We start from the raw sequence: 18,796 nt of genomic DNA on the forward strand, positions 1-18,796 counted from the left end.
ACTAATATAAATAAGTAGGAGAAAGGAACAAACGTTTAAGAAAAACTCTGAGGGCCAGCATGGTGGCACAGTGGTTAAGTTCGCAGGCTCTGCTTCGGCGGCCAGCCATGCTGCGGCAGCGTCCCACATAGAAAAAACAGAGGAAGACTGGCACAGACGTTAGCTCGGCAACAATCTTCCTCACAAAAAAAGAAAAACTGAACAATATATATAGATACTGCCCCCTCCCCTTGAGTGTGGGGCTAGACTTAGTGATTCATTTAAAAAAAAAAAAGAGTATGGAAATTGGAAAAATGGTAACTTTACAGTGACTTTACAGACCCCTCAAACAATGAAGGAACATCACACCGGTAATGCCTATTGACATCATGCACCATACCCACAATATGCTATGGTGTGGAAGGGCACATCGCCTCTGTGCTATCGTTCCTGGGAAAGCACACCCTCAAATCTAATCACGAGAAAACATCAGACAAACCCACGCTGAGGGACACCCTACAAAATAACCAACCAGTCACTCCTCATAGAGTCACGGTCATGAAAGACTGAGAAACCATCAGAGATTGCAGCAGACTAAGGAGGCACTAACAACTAAGTAAATGCAATGTGGTACCCTTGACTGGATCCTGGAGAAACCAAATAAAGTCTGTACTTTTTCTAAGTTTTGACGAATGTACCACAGTTAACGTAAGATGTTAACATTAGGGCACGCCCAGGGAAGGGTACAGGGAATATCTCTAGACTATCTTTGTAACTTTTCTACAAATCTGAAATTATTATAAAACAAAAAGGCTGTTTTGAAAAAACATATAGCAAAGCCACAGCACTGAAAGCATGGCTGTACCTAAAATTAAGAAAGCGACTTACAGAAGATTATATACATTTTCGCAGTAACTTGATCAACACCACAGTTTATTTGTAAACATATTATATGTGCCAATAATCAAATTGACAACACTTTATACATTTCATTGTATAATATTAACATACCAGAAAACAATCCACTGTACTCAGTGACAGTTTTGGTACTTTAAAATCTTTAAATACAAACTGTATTTGAAACACTGAACATAAAAGAGAAACATGAATGGCAGAGAAAATTGAAAACATTAAGTAAAAGAAACCAAGATTCCTCCCCCCAAATACAAAATCATCTGATTACATATTTAAAAAGTATGAAAGAAATCAAGGAAATCAGATGATCAAATTTTTTTTAATGACATAAAGCTGCATTTCTTTAGACCCACTTGAGAAGTGAAATTGTACCATGCTAAATTCTGTGTCCTTTTTGATATTTTTTTCCCTTGGTTTCTAAAGAATGTTTGCTATGGTTTAAGTTACATTAAGGGGCTAAAAGAGAGGGGAGGTAGCACAAAGCCAAATGAAATTACTTGAAACATCAGCAAAAAATTGGATAAAAATTCTTTTATAAGCAAATCTTCTTTGGCAATTAATAAAATCTATGTTTTAAATTTACCTTTTTGTTGAACTGGATCAACACGTACAAGATTTAAGAGATGCATCTTTACATGAGTTAACGTATGAATGAAACAAAGCCAAATTCATAAAGCAAAGCACAAAAGCAGCTTTCACACTTTGTTAACAGCTCGAAAACGCAGATTCTCCCTCCTTCAAAGTATGAGAGGTCTGCAGCTGGGAATCAGAATCTTTCCTCGTTCGCATGAGAAACCAGAGTTGACCACATGTTTTCTCAGTACTTTCCCTAAAACTCAGGATCATTATTAGGTTCTATTCCTTCCTCCATTATCTCTCAAAGGGAACACAGCAGCAAATCACTCCCAAATTTCAAGTTTTAAATTCACCAACAACTGGGCTCACCGCCAACAGCTACAAATATTTGATTCTTTATTAGTGTACATGTCATTACAGTAAGCTTAGATTGTTAAGACAGGAATAAATAAAATAACTACAGTTAATTCAAACAAAGCAAAGGAAAATGAGATTGAAGAGCCTTGATCAAAGGAAATCCTTACAACTTTCAGTTGAAAAACTGTAAAAGTTACATACATACCTAATAGCACTAGGAATGTACAATACCAATTATTGGAAAAATAAATGAGTGATTCACAGTCATAAGAAATTTAATATTAGCATATATTTTTCCTTTTATAGACAAACACGTATAACATACACTTGGTTTCTACTTCATACAAGACAAAGTAGAAAACTAAACGTTACTGCATTTACCCCAAACACAGCACTGACTGTGCCACAGGCAACCTGCTCCAAAATATTCAATTCTATAGTATGGTACTGAATGCATGGTTATGTTAACAGTTTTAAGAAAGGCATATACTTCCAGAAGTATGTTAAATACACAAATATCAGTTCTATAAGTAACAAAAATTATCAGCAAAAATGTTCAGGTTATAATATTCCCAAATTTTCTAATGCTTTCTAAGTGTTTTAGATACATGTTCTCTGACCAGTTAGTTTGGTTATAGTTTTAAACTAGCAAACCATTATCCTATGAGAAGAGCTAAACTAACCTATAACACCTCACAAACTTTCAGAGAAAGGTAACTTGAAAATTCTAAAAATTCCAATTATTCTAATTAACATTTGAGATACTAAAATCATCAATGGCTCAAGAAACATTTTGAAATTACTCAATTTTTCTTTATCATTTCCTCCAAAACCATTCACATGAATTTGAGATCCAGATTGCCTAAGAATATGTCTTCAAAGTAGGTTTATGACTAAAGTGTTTTGATCAGAAGACACAGCCTTAATGCCTCTAATATGTAATTCTAACCTAAAAATCACAATCCTTGGTTTGAAAACATCAAATTCAATTTTGTAACAATTCATTGATAAAGCTACTAAACAAAAAATAAATCGGGGTGAAAACGTGCAGCAGCCACAGCTACGAGAGTGGAAAATAAATTCTATTTTTCCATAAAGACTCTATGAAAATATAAAGCCCAAAGTGAGTGACAACAGAAGTCCACATATAAACGTTGTTTAAAAATAGAATGTTTTCCAAAGCTTCTTATGAGATGTCAATGTATCGTCATAGTCTGAGTTAAGACATTATAAATCAAGGTTGTTATACGTAACTATAGCTTCAACAATGTTCAACTGATATACATAATTTACAGACATCCACAGGAATTTTTAATGCCCCATCATAGCATCTCTCAATACTGGATGTTTACTGTTTTATAGTTTTGCTACTTTAAGTATCAAGAAGCCTTTTCAGAGGAAGAGTTCCATCTCTTCCCATGATCCCCTAAAGAGTAGGTAACAAAATATAAAATTAAACAAGATTTATGTTTGATAAACTAACATATAAAATTACCATTGCAATATTCATAGTGACTGCTTATAAACATAACAGTCATCATAAAGCCTATAAAGTATACCCTCAGTTTTACAAAAGAAATGCAGATTGTCTCAAGGTAAAAAATACAGTGCAGGCTGCTAAAAAGCTCTTTGTTGCATTGGAGGTGCAATCATGAGGAAAACTTCAGAAAACATGACAAGTTTCCCAAACTCTGAACATCAGTGAAGCAGGAATTGCACTGCAGCAGCAGGATGCTTTTTAGTGGCTGGCACTATAAAGCTAACGTTAAGAAAGAAAAAAGGCAGGAAGTGTGAACAACAAATGGTGTAACCAAATTATTGCAAATGGAGATTAGCAGTGAGAAGCGCGGAAGGCGACCGTCCACTCCATTCTGATAAGACGCCATCTTTAAATATTAAGTTTTTGGCAGGAAGTGGGACCCCCATGTCGGCGTAAGACGACTGTGAAAGCAAACTTGAAAAACTGGCCTCTGCGTGAATATCCAGTGTTGAAGCACCTTCCTAAAAAATCAAGAAACGAGAAAAATTCTGTATTCAGCATTTCACCAAACGACTTAACAGAGCTAATGAGAAACAGACCCACACTGAGCAACACTCACGGAACGCAGAGCACCACAGGAGATGCAAAGACCTACCTCACACACCCAAATAATTAATGACAGGTATTAACCGACGCAAAAATGACTCATACAAGTCGGACTATGAAACAGATAGAAATGACAGGCTAAGAGACTAGGGGATAAGAAAAGTTAATTTTTAGATAATCTCCAAAAACCCTCACAACAACAGGCACCATGCACTGCCAAGGCTCTCAGATTCACACATTCAGCACAGTCCTCTCCCCAGAACTCCAGGCTCAAACATCCACCCATCTGACGGCTGCTCTTGGGGTCTCTCCCTGCACTCCACACTCAGCACGTCCATAGCGAACTCTCAGTGTCCCCCAGCTGCTCCCGTCCAGCCTTCCCTACTCCACGCCACACATCAAGCTAGTCAAGAAATATGAGGACCATTTGTGATTCTTCTTTTCCTCACCACACCCTCAATCTTTTCTTCATATTTAATTCATCACCAAGTTCTATCAATCTACCCCAACACCCAAATTACTTCACTTTAGTCATTCACCATAGTCTATGCCAGTGGTCTCCAAAGTGGGGTACTCACTCCGAAGTAGGGTACAGTACTGAGGGAATTTTAGAAATTCTATACCCACTTATTGCAGCCTTATAAAACCTCTATTTGGGGATATGTTTTATACTATATATAATTTATTGATATAGCAGCATATACGTGTAATAAACATACCGTTCTTATAGATGCATGCAATTTTTTTTTTAATGAAAAAGGGTGCTCAGCTATCAACGTCTCTCACTTGGGCTATTATAATAGCCTCCAAACTGATCTTGCTTCTATGCTCGTCTCTCTTTAATCTGTTCTCTAAATAGTAACCAATCCTTTAAAACAATCAGAAGTAATGTCATTCCCTGTCTTTATAGCTTCTCTTTGCACTCAGCATAAAATACAAATTCTTCACTACCCTTTGATGTATATACACTTCAATATGCCCTGCCCTCCTTTTCAGCCTCGCCTCTTGCCACTGCCCCTCTCAGGGGGCTTCAGCCACACCGGCCTTCTTCTGTTTCCTTGGACACCAAGTGCTCTCCTGACACGTACTAAGCTCTGCCTGGAATACTCTTTTCCATCCTTTAGGTTTCAGCTTATAGAGCATCTCTATCTATTTAAATTAGGTCCATCTTTGGATTCCATCAGGTTTGAAGGAGTTTGGTTCCTTCACAGCACTTACTGAAATCTCTAATTACTTACATAGTTTAATGTTCACTTGACAATCATCTCACACAGCACCATAAACTCCATTAGTGTCTTAGATATCATCATTTCCCCAGCACCCCATAAAGAGTTGGCATAGAGTACACTCAAGTATTTATTCAAAGAATGAATGAAACAAAACTCTAAAATATTGATTTCATAATGTTGGATTAGATATTTTGAATAGAAATATTTCATTCTAAAAGTTCATCTACAAATCAAGTCTAGAATATCCTTTCCTTGCTTGGGGGGAAAACAAAATGTCCAGAGCACTGGCTTTCACTACCACAACCGACACGCCCCTCTCAGCAATGGAGAAGCACTGCGGTTATTTTATTTATTTATTTTTTTGAGGAAGATTAGCCCTGAGCTAACTACTGCCAATCCTCCCCTTTTTGCTGAGGAAGACTGGCCCTGAGCTAACATCCGTGCCCATATTCCTCCACTTTATATGTGGGACGCCTACCACAGCATGGCTTTTGCCAAGCGGGGCCACGTCCGCACCCGGGATCCGAACTGGTGAACCCCGGGCTGCCGAGAAGCGGAACGTGTGAACTTTGCTGCGCCACCGGGCCGGCCCCAACACTGCAGTTATTAATGGAAGTGTATCAGACCCAAGAATCAGCACCCAGCATGGTGCATGGCCCACAGCAGATGCTTAACACATCTCTGTTGAATGAAGCCCTGGCACAAAACAAAGAGTGCAAGCTCTAGACCCTGAAGACCCGGCTAGCGAAATCGTGTGCAATTAACTTCCTGCATCTCAGCATCTTCATTTATAAATTAAAACGAATGCTTATTTCATGTCTTACTGCTGTGGAGACTCAGAACAAACATGGACGCATTCTACATACTATAAGCTCTAGACAAACACCACTGGATATTGTGGGCTTTGTTACCTGGAATGAGTGAACAAAGTTAAGGACTTGTAGAGAGAGTTTTCTACTGGAATGTAAGAGGTTTTGAAGGCTGAAAAAAAGAGAGGAAAAGTTTAAAACAAACATATAGACAAGAACTAATATTTTACAGAAGTTTAATTTTAGCAATTTAAATGAATTTATATATGTATATATACCCTGATTAATCACAAAAAAATTTTTAAACAATTTCAGTGTTCTCATCAATGAAATTTCTGCCTGTTTTAATAATACAGGCTAACAGTGCACAAAAAGACCATTTTGAAATAAAATATCACATATAACCAAAATCAAAAAGTTACCATTTAAAAAAAGTTTAAACTATTAGCAAATATAAATGTTAAGTGAAAGAAAACTTGTAAAATGAAAATGTGGGCACTTTGAGGGATGGCAATTATAATACAAACTTCAAATACCCAAATTAAGTTTAAAATACATCCTGATAAAAAGTCTGAAAGATTTAACATTCATCAACCCACCTAAATTAAATATTTTTGAAATAGTAAATTGGTAACAATTATAGCAGCAATCTTTAAAGTGTATGTAGTATTTTTACTTTTTATTAAGGTTTGTTATTTTATTTTCAGAGGATAGTTGTTAAAATTATTTGTCAATTAAGGACTTTTAATCTCCTGATATACGTTACATTAAGCCAATTAAATGAATTACTTATTATTCAACTTTGTTTTTCTAAAGTCAAGAAGACCTGAGAATATTCTCTCTCCAAGGCAGCCACCATGACAATCACATTCAATGATAGTCTTTTCTGCTAACCAAGAGTCTCAGAATCTTTACAACCCTGCCATTTATCAGCTGCCCTCAATGGATCAGAGTTGGCATATGAGATGAAACCTACACATCATCTCTGATATGTAATACATGCTCATTTTAGGAAACGTGGAAATTGAAGAAAATTTAGAAAGTCAGCCATAATTCTACCACAGAGATAATCACTATTAACATAACATAATTCAGCATGTTAAGAGAAGTACACAGGAGAAATTTTCTATAGACATTTACATATTAAAAAAACGAGGTTCATATTCTCATAAGCATGCCCATTTTACCATACCCTCACCAAATCTGGGTAACTAAGTAAATAAAATTATGATTAACCAAAATGTGCCCCAAATATCTGCATGTGCCTAATTTCTGAGGAACTAAAGTTTAATTCTGAAAAATATAGCAAAACCCTTAAACTAGCAATCATCACTCAATCAACTAATATACGCAAGGCAATTACCATGTTCATGTGTGGAATAAAAGAAAGTAAGATATAGCAACTATTACTGAGAGCTTAAAAATCTCACAGATGAAAAGATAACAATGAATATAAACCCTTACCTCTCTTTTCTGCAAAGACCATGTGTAGCAATTTTTCTACAAACTTTCCGGTTTAATTCAGAACTAAACAGTGGAATTCCAAAGCACAGCTCAAGAGGAACCCAATCTGCTTCTGTTGTGGCAACTACAAAAGGATATACAGAGTCATTAAGTACATATATTCATATATATTACAACTGACCAGAGTTTCTTAACTGTGGTCCAGATAATCTCACAGTTTCCTCCCAGCCCCACTGACATCCATCAAGGGGTTAGCAGGGGAGAGGCCTCAGAGGGGGTCAGTGAATCTCTGAAACAGGAAAGACTGTTTTCTGAGTACGTACACGCTTCTGGGGAGAAGGTACATAGCTGTCATCAGATGCTCAAAGTGGTCTCTTACCCAAAAAAAGGTATTGCAAGACAGCTATAAGATTAGAGAATTATGTAGCCAAAATATTTAACACAGGAAACCTGAAACTTGTCACTATTCTCAGGTAATATTTTTATAATACTTTAATTATTATTCTAAATATATAAAAATGTTCCCTAGAAAATACTTATTAAAAGGCCCATTATGGACAAGAGTAGACAAATGACCGAACAAAAGAATTAAAACTCAAAAATTAGTCTAAGGTTGCAAATAATTTCTAAAACTTGACCAGAGTTTTGCTTTGTTGCTGAATCTATAGTTGCTTCTTCAATGACCATTTCAAATGACTCTGTACTCCCATTCACATCCGAGCCAGAGGCCAAATCAGGTTCTCCTGATAATTAAAGGACAGACACAGTATTAGAATTGTAGCAGTTGGCATAAGTTGTCAATAAATCAGTCCTAACATAAAAGACGTCAGGCAACAGAAATGACACTGGAAAACAATGACTAGTCTTTAGCCTAAAGCAGTGGTTTTCAACTGGGGGGCAATTTTGTCCCCCAAGGGACACTGGCAACGTTTGGAGACATGTTCGGGTGTCATGAACGGGGAGAGGGGTGCTACTGGTATCTAGGGATGCTGAACACCCTACAATACATAGGGCAGCCCCCACACCAAAAGAATTATTCAGCTCAGAAGATAAACAGTGCTGAGGTTGTGAAACCCTGGCCTAAAGAAACAAGGATTCAAAGGCAGAACACAAGTTTAGACTTTCACTAAGATGATTACTCAAGTCATTTCTACCCCCATGGAAATATGCAGTCTGATTACGTCATTCCTCTTCATAATTCGTTTGACTCCCTGTATCTTTCAGCATATAAGATCCTCCAAGATCTGCTGGATCTACCAACTTCACTATTCTCATCTACTACTGCTCAACAAATCCTTTCTTGGGGCCAAGATGAGCTACTCTATTGCCTGATTCCCTCTGCCAGAAAGGCTGCTACCCTCCAAATAAACAACAATCATCTCTGTGTAGTTAACTCCTCATTTTTCAAAATTCAGTTCAAACTTTACCTTCTCTAAGAGGCCTTCTCTGATAGCTCAACTGGGCTGAGATATGCCTTCTCTCTCCTACTGCATGCAGTCTTTTAACACTACACAGTAGGCTGATTTACTTGCTTGTCTCTTGTTGTAGGGTTTTATTCCTTAGGTCTTACTAATTTAAGTATCTCCAGCACCTCAGCAGGTATTCCATAAATGTTTGTGGAAGGAATGAAATAAAACATGACAGCTGTAGCAGACATGCATGGAAATGACTGCCTAACCTATACTCCTCTCCTCTGGAAAAGGTCCGTGATACCTGGCAGTCACTGTTGAAAGCTACCCCACTCCCTGGCCAAAGGCAAATGGACCAGGAGTGGATACCTAACCCAAAGGGAGCCAATCCAACCCACTGGATGGCCAGTGATCAATCACAGTGTCTCCGGACTTCAAACGAAGAGGCAGAAGCAACATATCAAGCAATGACAGACACTTGAATTGAAAGGTTTCCTAGAGTCACAGACCAGAGCTGGCACCATGGCAACCAAAGCTACACACAAGCCAAAACTGCCAGAGCAGAAACAATCTGTAAGCATGAGAAGGTGATTTGAAAATGAATTTTTTAATTAAAAAGAATGAAAAAGGTACGCAAAGAAAATCAGCTGTTGTCAATAAGCAAGATAGGGTGGAGACAGAAGAAGAATGAGGCCAGGAAGGCTAGGCAGGAAATGGTTGTAATAATACACCTTCAAAGTATCAAGACTCAGACTAGAAGGGCAGTTCTAGGGAATTAAAAAAGAAGAGAGAAGGGAAGAAATGGATACGAGAGGTATTTCTAAAGTCTAATTCACAGAACTTGGAAACTAACTGGACAGAGTGGAAAAGGAGGAGGACGAGACAAAGATACAATTTTCGGCCTGCACAACTGAGACAACGGGGCCTTTGACAGAAAAAGGAAGTCTGAAAGGGAAAAACTGTTCATTCTATTTTAGAAACATTTTTACAAAGAATCTAAAGTTTTGAAACCATCACCCCACAAAGGGTGATTTTTGAATTAAAGCCTATAAATATAGACACGACAGGAAAGGGCTAAAACCAATAACCGTTCTGTATTCCAGTCCCAGGTCACTTCTTTAGTCATGCACTTGGTATTTTCTCCATTTGAACAACTGCTATTTGTCCAACTCATGTCACAGAATATTTTCTCATCCTCCAGTGGAAAAAACATTAAAGTATTAAATAATTTGACATCTTCACAAAGGTCTCTCTGCTTTTTAAATGTTAAGATTGTGATACACTCGATACTTTAATTATTATTCTAAATATATAAAAATGTTCCCTAGAAAATACTTATTAAAAGGCCCATTATGGACAAGAGCAGACAAATGACCGATTAATTAAAAGAACCCAACTATCGGCTAACCTCTCTCATCGGAAGCATCGCTGAGTGTTCTGTTTGCAAGCTGGCTAGAAGCATTCAGCATGGTGACATATCCACAAAAATGCTGCAAGTCCACTTTGTTCCTTAATATTTGCAGCGCCTGATGAACACCCATATTGACACGCGTAAACTCTAAGAAGAAAGAGTTGACATCACATTATGAGTAAAAAGTTCTATAAAATAACACAACACCAAAAGCTTAAACATCCTTTTCTTTTATTAAACAATTCTTAGAACTACTTTTATACTTTAATCTATCAAGACTGATTCCAGTGAAGAAAGATCTGTGAATGTAAAAGGATGGAGTACACTGTAACATATTTACAGCCTTCAGGAGGCATCTGCTTATCAGAACAAATTACCTGCTAAGTAAGCAAACAGAGCCAGTCAGTGGCAAATTCTCTAGACTTCTCTTTGTGGTTCTCTTCTGCCTCAAATGCTTAGTTGGTGGGTTTCTACCAGGAAATGTACTAAATACACAGTAAAGTTTTTAAAAATTTAAGAAAAGTAAAATTATTCTTATTAAAACTAAAGCTAACAATGTACTTGAAAATATATCCCTAATAAACTATTTAAACATTAGCTCAAGTTCTCATAAATATGTGATCTTATAAAAGAGAAAGATGCTCTATACACAAATACGAAGACTCCTCTTCTTCATAATTCACACAATCATCTCCCAAGGCAGGAGATCTATCAATCTGTTGTTGAGATTTTATAAATTTTAAGATCCTGTTGTCACTATCCTATATCTTCAGGTGAACATTTTTTCCATAGAATGTATAGAGTATGAGAGGATGAAACAGCAAAGTTTAGTTGCAAAGAAGTACTTATTTCTGAATAGGGGCTGTTTTTCAGAAGAGAAAACTCTCTTCTCCAAATTTTGTACACATTTATTCACAATAGCCAAAAGAGCACTTAATTTCAAACGAGGCTTTTGCAGTCTAGCCATGTGAAAAGGAGAAAGATATTTATAAAAATTTTCCTTTTTATAAAAGGAAGAGGGAAAGGGAGAGGGGGGAGGGGACAGTATTGACTAACGCTTTGGAAGAACAGTAAGCTCTTCTATGAATTAACCTAAGTTAAATTACTTGAACCATTCACTGCTCTCTCTAAAAACCCAAGCAACATGGCTCTAAGAACCAGAAAAATAGATTACACAACAGCAGGTGGCATGGAGCGGGAAGCGCAAGTAGTACATAAATAGATGTAAGTTTTAATTGCACAGTCTTTTCCTTTTGATTACATACACCTTCTTAATATTCAACAGAGAAAAGGTATCTTCTATATTAGACAAAAGGAAGAATGAATTGGCTTTTATAGAAATTCTTTGAGCATCTTTCATCAACTGTACACGGCTCACATCAAATTCTAGAAAGACAGAACATTAAACAGGGCGTTCCCCCTTGATTCTAACTAGCTTAATTTAGCTTAAACTCTGCAATCCACTCAAATCCTAATAGCAAAAATAAAATTTAACAGCAAAAACAAATGCTCAAACAGGAAATACATGTAAGTGCTCTGTAACTGTAAAGTAATACAATGCTCATTCACATCCATTTCTAAATTACCTAAAAAAGCTCCTGAAAAAAACAGTATGTAACATTGGGAGAAAAATCAACTTTCTAAGAATAAAATCTTCCTTGTGACTTGCCTTCTGTTCCAACCTCCAAATAAATCAACAGTAAAAGGAAACTAAAAGGCTAAACATATAGAGACCCAGTCTTCCATCTAGGCAGATAGCTACTTATCCTCTTCATCTCCCAGGCAGACTAGTATTTCTTCAAACATCCTAAATGAGTCTTATTCTATCTGCTCTGTATGGGAAAAGGCACAATAGGTAACTACCTTTTGCCAAAACTCTTTAAAAGCAGAATGGTAAGACCCTAGAAATTTTAGAATTCACTTCCTGCTATGTTTCCACCAAATTGTTGACAAAGATTAAGATAGGGAGGTCGAAAGGATACAATTCAAAAGTAAGGTACCTCCTTGTAGTTCTGTTTCATCAAATGGGAATGGTATGTGGACAGTTTCTCCTATCCCATGCAAACCATGGCCCTAAACAGGAAGAAACACAAGTTGAAAGGTATATGAAAAACCTGTATTTCCAGTAACAGATACTCAAACAATAAATATTGTGCCATGTGATGGTATATTCTACATTAATACTCCATCAAAATGCTTTCAACAATTCTCTAGTTTTCTCCAGCAAGCAAAGACAATCTTAAGTGCATACTAACCTATAAGGCAATGTGTTTCAAACTGAGTGCATGAACGAACGAAAAGAAAGGAGTCTGATTTAACAGGTAACTCAGGTGTTAGCCATGCGAAGACTGAATGAGATCAAGTGCACTCGCCCAAGGGTTGGCTGTAGTTCATCACCCAGCATACCATGGACTAGGAGCGCAAGACTCAAAGACCTGCACTGGAGGACATAGATGCAAAATTACCTGCTCTAACATTATCATTATGTGTAACTGGAAACAACCAGAATGTCCATCAGCAGGGGACTGGTTAAATAAATTAAGCTGCGCACTGTGAATGCAGCTGCAAAAAAGGAAGAGGAAGTTCTCTACAAACTGAAATGGAAAGACCTCCAACTGCTAAGCGGAAAAAGCCTCGGCATATCAGTGTGTGACTGCTTGTATATGGATAAGCAAACTCTAGAAAGCACAGGAGAAACTAAAAAATGTGGTTATCTGACATGCAGGAAAGACGGGGAGTGGGAGCTGGGTAGACAGTGTGGGAAGGGCATGATACTTTTCTCTGTGCATCTTCGAAGTGTTTTATTTCAAATCACGTGAATGTACTATCAATTTAAAAATTAAATTAAAAAAAAATCTACGAGGCTAACCACCCCACAAGAATGTTACAAATAATTTAGTTTGATCCACCACAATTAACGTCATTCATCCCAATTTTGTTAAAGATTTTTGTATTTAAAGCCCTAAATCTTTTGGTTTTACAGGTGTGTAAGAATAATAAGCATGAACAATTTAATCTTATGTTCATATGCGTTTAGTATCATTATAATAGAAAATTTAAATTAACACTGGGGATCTACACATTTTTTCCCCTTTAAAAGAGACATTATTCAAATTCAAGATACTGTGACATAAAAGAAAAAAATAATTTCAGAGAAAAATTACACTCATTTAGTTGGTTCATATGACAACTTGAATATGTTTCTGACAGCTCACTTCTATTCCATTGATACGTTTATGATTTAAACGCTAAACAAGATAGTTATAATAAAAGCATGATTTTAATCAAAATCTTGTTTTAAGTTCCAACAAAGTGAATTTTTCCCATAAAATATAATAAAGGAGGCATTTTTTTTAAGCAAAAGTAAAACTCCTTAACAAACACTTAAAGACTCCTTTCACTCTATTACCACCACTGCCGCACAGCTAGGATTTTTTGAGATCTTCCTATGTGCTAAACACAGAACTATGCATTTCACGTGGATTATCTTCTCAGTCATTCTTTTCAACAACTTTATAAAGATAGAAAATTTTATTACCTCCAGTTTTCAGGAGAAGTCCCTGAAGTTGAAGGAGGATATATGACTTGCCCAATTTACTACAAGTGGTGGGATCAAGATCTGAATTTAAGCAGTCTGATTTCAGCCGATGTCTGACCCACTCTATTACGCTCTCTCCCACCACCACCCCTACTGCACATTTTCCTCTTTAATGCATCCTCTCTCATGGTTTCAACTACCATCTCTGTGCTGACGCTGACACACAAGTCAATCTCTCCTGTTCAATCTCTCATTTGAATTTCAGAATATTTTCAATTACCTACTAGATATCTCCTCCACCCAAATGTCCCACAGGTACCTTATCCTCAACAAGCCCAAAACACAACACATCATCTGCCCCCATAAACTGGCTCTTCCTCCTGTATTCTCTCACGTAGTGATATCACCATTCTTCCACCTTCACAAGCCAAACGCCCCAGGAACCATTCTCTTCCTCTTCTCACAGCTTTCTCAGACATGGGATCGATTCTATTAATTTTATACTTGTAATAATTCTTAAGTCTGTTTCTTCCTTTCAGTTCTTATGACCATTCCCTGATCTGGGCTGTCTTCATCTCTTATCCTGACTCCTACACTGAATCCTAATTGTTCTTCTTGCTTCAGGTATCTCTCCCCACCTAACCATTCTCAACAGTCTCCAGGTTGATCTTCCAAAAACACAACTGACCATGTTAATCCCCTGCTCAGCACCCTTTACTGGGTGCCATCCATCTCTAGGGAGAAGTCTAAGCACTACAGCAGGACAGTTAAGGAAGACCACACGCCAAGGACTGCCTATTTCTTCAGACTCATCTCCAACCACCATCCCATCACAGTGCAACTCACCCCTCAAAAACACCTAGCAGCTTACAGGCCCAGCATGTGCTCCCACTTCACATTCCTATTCATTATTCAACACTCACTCAATGAGCAGCTACTATGAGCCAGGCTCTGTTTTAGGCACCAGGGAAATAGCCACAAAGAAAGAGAAAAAAATCTCTGCCAAGAGAGTTATTCATGCTGACCTCTCTCCTGGCCTTGCTCTCTTCTAAATCATCCTTTTATACTCAGCCTGGGTCTCATCTTCTCTAAGGAGCTTCCCTGAAGCCCTTCTCCTTGCCCCAAGGCTGGACTTGGTACTTCTCCTTAATGCTTCCACTGTTTAATTCTATTCAACACTCAGCAAAAAGCTGAAACTAACTGCTCATGCAACTTTTCCCACCAGACTTAAGTTCCTTGAAGACAGGGATCATGTCTTATTTATATAAGCACGCTAATTAGCACAAAATATGGCACATACAATTGAGAGTTGAATGAAATTAATGAAATCTTTACTGAGAACCTATTATGTACCAGAAAGTGCGCAGCACACTTCACACACGCCTTATCATTTCATTCTCTCAACAATCCTATGACTATAAACGACTTACCTCACCATTAGCTGTTACTATTATTTTGTTGTTGTTGTTATACAATAGATATTACCATCTCCATCTTACACATGGAAAACTAAGTATAAGAGAAGTACCTTCAAAATGTCACACACCACTTCACACTCGCTGGGGTGGTTATAATAAAAAGAGATAATAGTAAGTGCTGGAGGGAACATAAAATGGTACAGCAATTTGGGAAAACAGTCTGGCAGTTCCTTCAAGAATTTAAACATAGAGTTGCCTCATGACCCAGCATTTGCTGGTCCTAGACATATACCCAAAAGAAATGAAAAGATGTCCACACAAAAACCTGTACATGAACACTTCTCACAGTGATTATTACTATTTACAACAGCTGAAAAGTGGAAGCAACCCACATGTCCATCAACCCATGAATGGATAAACAAAATGTGGTATATCCACGAGGGAATATTATGTGGCCATAAAAAGGAATGCAGAACTGATACATGCTACATGATGAACCTTGAAAACATTCTGCTAAGTGAAAGAAGCCAGTGACAAAAAGACCACATACATGATTCCGTGTATATGAAACGCCCAGAACAGGCATTCTAGAGAGACAGCAAGCACACTAGTGTTGCTGGGCTGGGGAGAGGCGGGGAATAGTAGAATAGAGGAGTTAGAACGAAAGATACAGGAAAACATTGTAAAACTGAGTGTGGTGATGGCTGTAGATATCTATGAATACACTAAAAACCAGTGAACTATACAATTTAAACTGGTGAACTGTATGGTATGTGAATTATACCTCAATAAAGCTACTACTAAAAATAAAATAGGGCCACCTAGGCAGCAGGCTGGAATTCAAGCTAGGTCTACCTTCCAAGTCCATGTTGTTTCTACTACTCCCACAGTGCCAGGCAAAGGCCAGGACTAAACCCAGATCTCTGATTCCTTACGTTTCAGCTTTACAAATTTCAAATTACAGACATCTGATTGCAACTCAGCAGAAAGTTAGACAAATTATTATCTTTAAAAATCTAAAACTGATTGTTTCAAAGAAGGTACTTACCTGAATTAAAACCGCCGAATGCGTTAAAGCATCATTCAACATCGTGAGCACATTTGACGTAGGAACTACCCCAGGATCATGACCCCAAGATGTTATTAATAACCGATCATAACCCTATGAGAAAGAAATGAATATAAGACAACACAGCATTTAGAAATAAGAAACAAATTAAGAAGGTTATCTATAATACTGCTTACCAATTTCTACCCTCCTCAAAAATAATTTAAGAAAACGAAAAGCCCTTGCACAACATACCTGGAATATATCTGGCAGTTTTCGAAGCCTTGTACCTTTGGACAGTAAAAGAGATGGTGGTCCTTGCCTGGTGACGTGGTAAATGTACAGTTTAAACCAGACAGAACTGACTTCCGGGATAGCTGGTCCAATATGCTATAATCATAAAACAGGTAAGATAAGGTTGCTAACACTTATCTAAAGAAGCCAAATTTCACAAGTGACCAAGTATAGTCTTATAAACAGCTAATGCTTCATATAAATGTTAACTGCTATTATCCTTACAAAAATAAATTTTAAACGCTCCATTCAAACAGTTTCAGTTTTACACTGGAATTGAGAAAGCACGTCTTACCACTGCAATTAAGAGCATGGACTCTGGAGAAGATTACTGAGAGGTGAATCTTAGCTTTACCCCCTCAGCCACATCACCTTAAGGTTACTTCAGCTCTCTTGTGCCTCATTTTGCTCATTTGTAATATGACAACAAAATACTTACCTCAGGAGGATATTTTTAAGGTTGTTCAAAAGGTTAAACACAGCACCTGGTATATTGAGCTCTATATCAAAGTGTTAGCTATTATCCTCATTAATCATATGCCATTTTTCACAAAAGGGACTATCCAACCTTCCATCCATCTCACCATTCATTTAGACAGTTCAAGGATTCCTACTATGCCTAGAGGTTGTGTTAAAGAGGAAGGGAGGCGGGGCACAAAGAATTATAAGGAAAAAGTTGGTAAGTGCAAATCCTGTCCAGTCCTGTTGAACAGAGGACGAAATCGGGTGAGGAGGGTACGCTCACTGAGGCAGCAAGGTCAGCACAGGCAATAGAATCAACCTTGCACAAGAATCTCTTCCTCTCTTCTACACCACTAAACCTTGCACATCTAGGAAACCTGGCAGGACGCAGCACTGAAGAACAGTTAACACAATCCCCACTCTTTGAAAATCGTGGAGGCCATAGCATCCTTGCTAAGTATCCAAATAAATGCAACTGGTTTAGCTTTAAAAAGTAAAAGACCAGAAGTCATTCTCACAAGTAAATTTTAAAGATAACAAGAGTTCTAGCTTTCAAGCATAATCTTTTCAGCTTATTTAGCATCATGGCTCCACTTCTAAAGCATTTCATTTTTCCTAATTAAATTTATCTTATCCCTGAAGGCGATCCAGGCTTCCTTCTTAGAGCACCCAAGGACGATCTCTTTAATACCCTGTATTCATGAGGAAAATTTTAATCTAATATGTCACAAGTCACTAGATGATATAGAAATTAAATACACCAATTATATCTCACAGATCGAACATCTTACAACAGCATAAAATACAAAACCGCTTTCTGAGTCGATGATTTTAATATTTGGTATCTGCAAATGAGCATTAACACAATTACACTGCTAGAGCTCTTCTTCCAGTTGCCAAGAGAGGGATGAATGGCAACATGGGCGATCTTCGAGCGGGTCCTTACCTGAGGGGCGCAGCTGCTGACGGGCCGGATTTCGTTGGTGAGAGGAGCCATGGAAACGAGCAGTGTGTAATTTTTGTTTAGAACTCTGCTGCAAGTTGCAGGGTCCAGACCAAGAAGGCTTTCACAGCGTAAGAGATCCAGAGGAAAACCTGAATTATGATCAACCATACACACAGAATGAAAGACTGACAACATGAAATAAAATGTCTAAGATGAGATAATGACAACTGCCTTGAGATTTAAAACATTTTTGTAAGGTAGAATATCTCTACTAAAAAGTGCCAAATTTCCTAGGAGACCACTAAGACACTTTAAGATTTAATGCTAGAAGTCTTTACTCTCCGGTCCAGAAAGAGAACTGTCTCCTAGGGCTTCTTCAGGCTACCTTTTTCTCTAGGAACATGGCGCTGCTTTACCTTCCTCCCTTCTCCATCCCCAGCCACAACATGGCAGTGGCACATTAAGTGCCTCGGGAAAGCTGTGTCCTTCCCTCCCCTAATTCCCAATCTCTACAAAGAACGTCACGGTCCAGTTCTGAAGTTGCCACAGGGGCATTCCTCACTTAGAAATACGTGCCACAGACTGGTGGTCCATCAAGCATGAACTCACTCAGCATGCAACAGATTTTAAGTGTTCCCATTCTTAATCCTTTTGAAAATACCATTCCTATTGCTGTCTAAAAAGAGATATTTGAAACTTCAGAAGATCAAGTTAGCCCTTCTCTCCCTCTAAGCAAGAATGAATCTAAAAACACATATGGCCTGCTGAAACGGCCTAGAAGCACTGAACACAACTGACACCAGGATCTTGGTCTTTAGTGCTTTTCACCAGTAAAACAAACCAGGCTCCTAGGAG

The 18,796-nt window shown here is 37.8% G+C and overlaps 1 protein-coding gene across 2 annotated transcripts in view; it reads right to left on the reverse strand.

The window, feature by feature from the left end:
* Positions 1-891: 891 nt before the first annotated feature.
* The window catches only part of FAM91A1 (family with sequence similarity 91 member A1), a 43,604-nt gene continuing 25,699 nt past the window's right edge, over positions 892-18,796 (reverse strand). For both annotated transcript variants that reach the window (XM_046641911.1, XM_046641912.1), the window contains 9 exons: positions 17,942-18,090; positions 16,495-16,629; positions 16,240-16,353; positions 12,236-12,308; positions 10,233-10,382; positions 8,054-8,158; positions 7,416-7,539; positions 6,054-6,123; positions 892-3,828 (listed from right to left, as the gene is read on the reverse strand). In XM_046641911.1, coding sequence (XP_046497867.1) covers positions 3,643-3,828; positions 6,054-6,123; positions 7,416-7,539; positions 8,054-8,158; positions 10,233-10,382; positions 12,236-12,308; positions 16,240-16,353; positions 16,495-16,629; positions 17,942-18,090 — 1,106 coding nt within the window. In that variant the 3' untranslated portion in view covers positions 892-3,642. The remainder of the gene's footprint in view (positions 3,829-6,053; positions 6,124-7,415; positions 7,540-8,053; positions 8,159-10,232; positions 10,383-12,235; positions 12,309-16,239; positions 16,354-16,494; positions 16,630-17,941; positions 18,091-18,796) is intronic.

The sequence above is a fragment of the Equus quagga genome, chromosome 16 (genome assembly GCF_021613505.1).
Source record: "Equus quagga isolate Etosha38 chromosome 16, UCLA_HA_Equagga_1.0, whole genome shotgun sequence".
In the NCBI taxonomy this organism is placed as follows: Eukaryota; Metazoa; Chordata; class Mammalia; order Perissodactyla; family Equidae; genus Equus; species Equus quagga.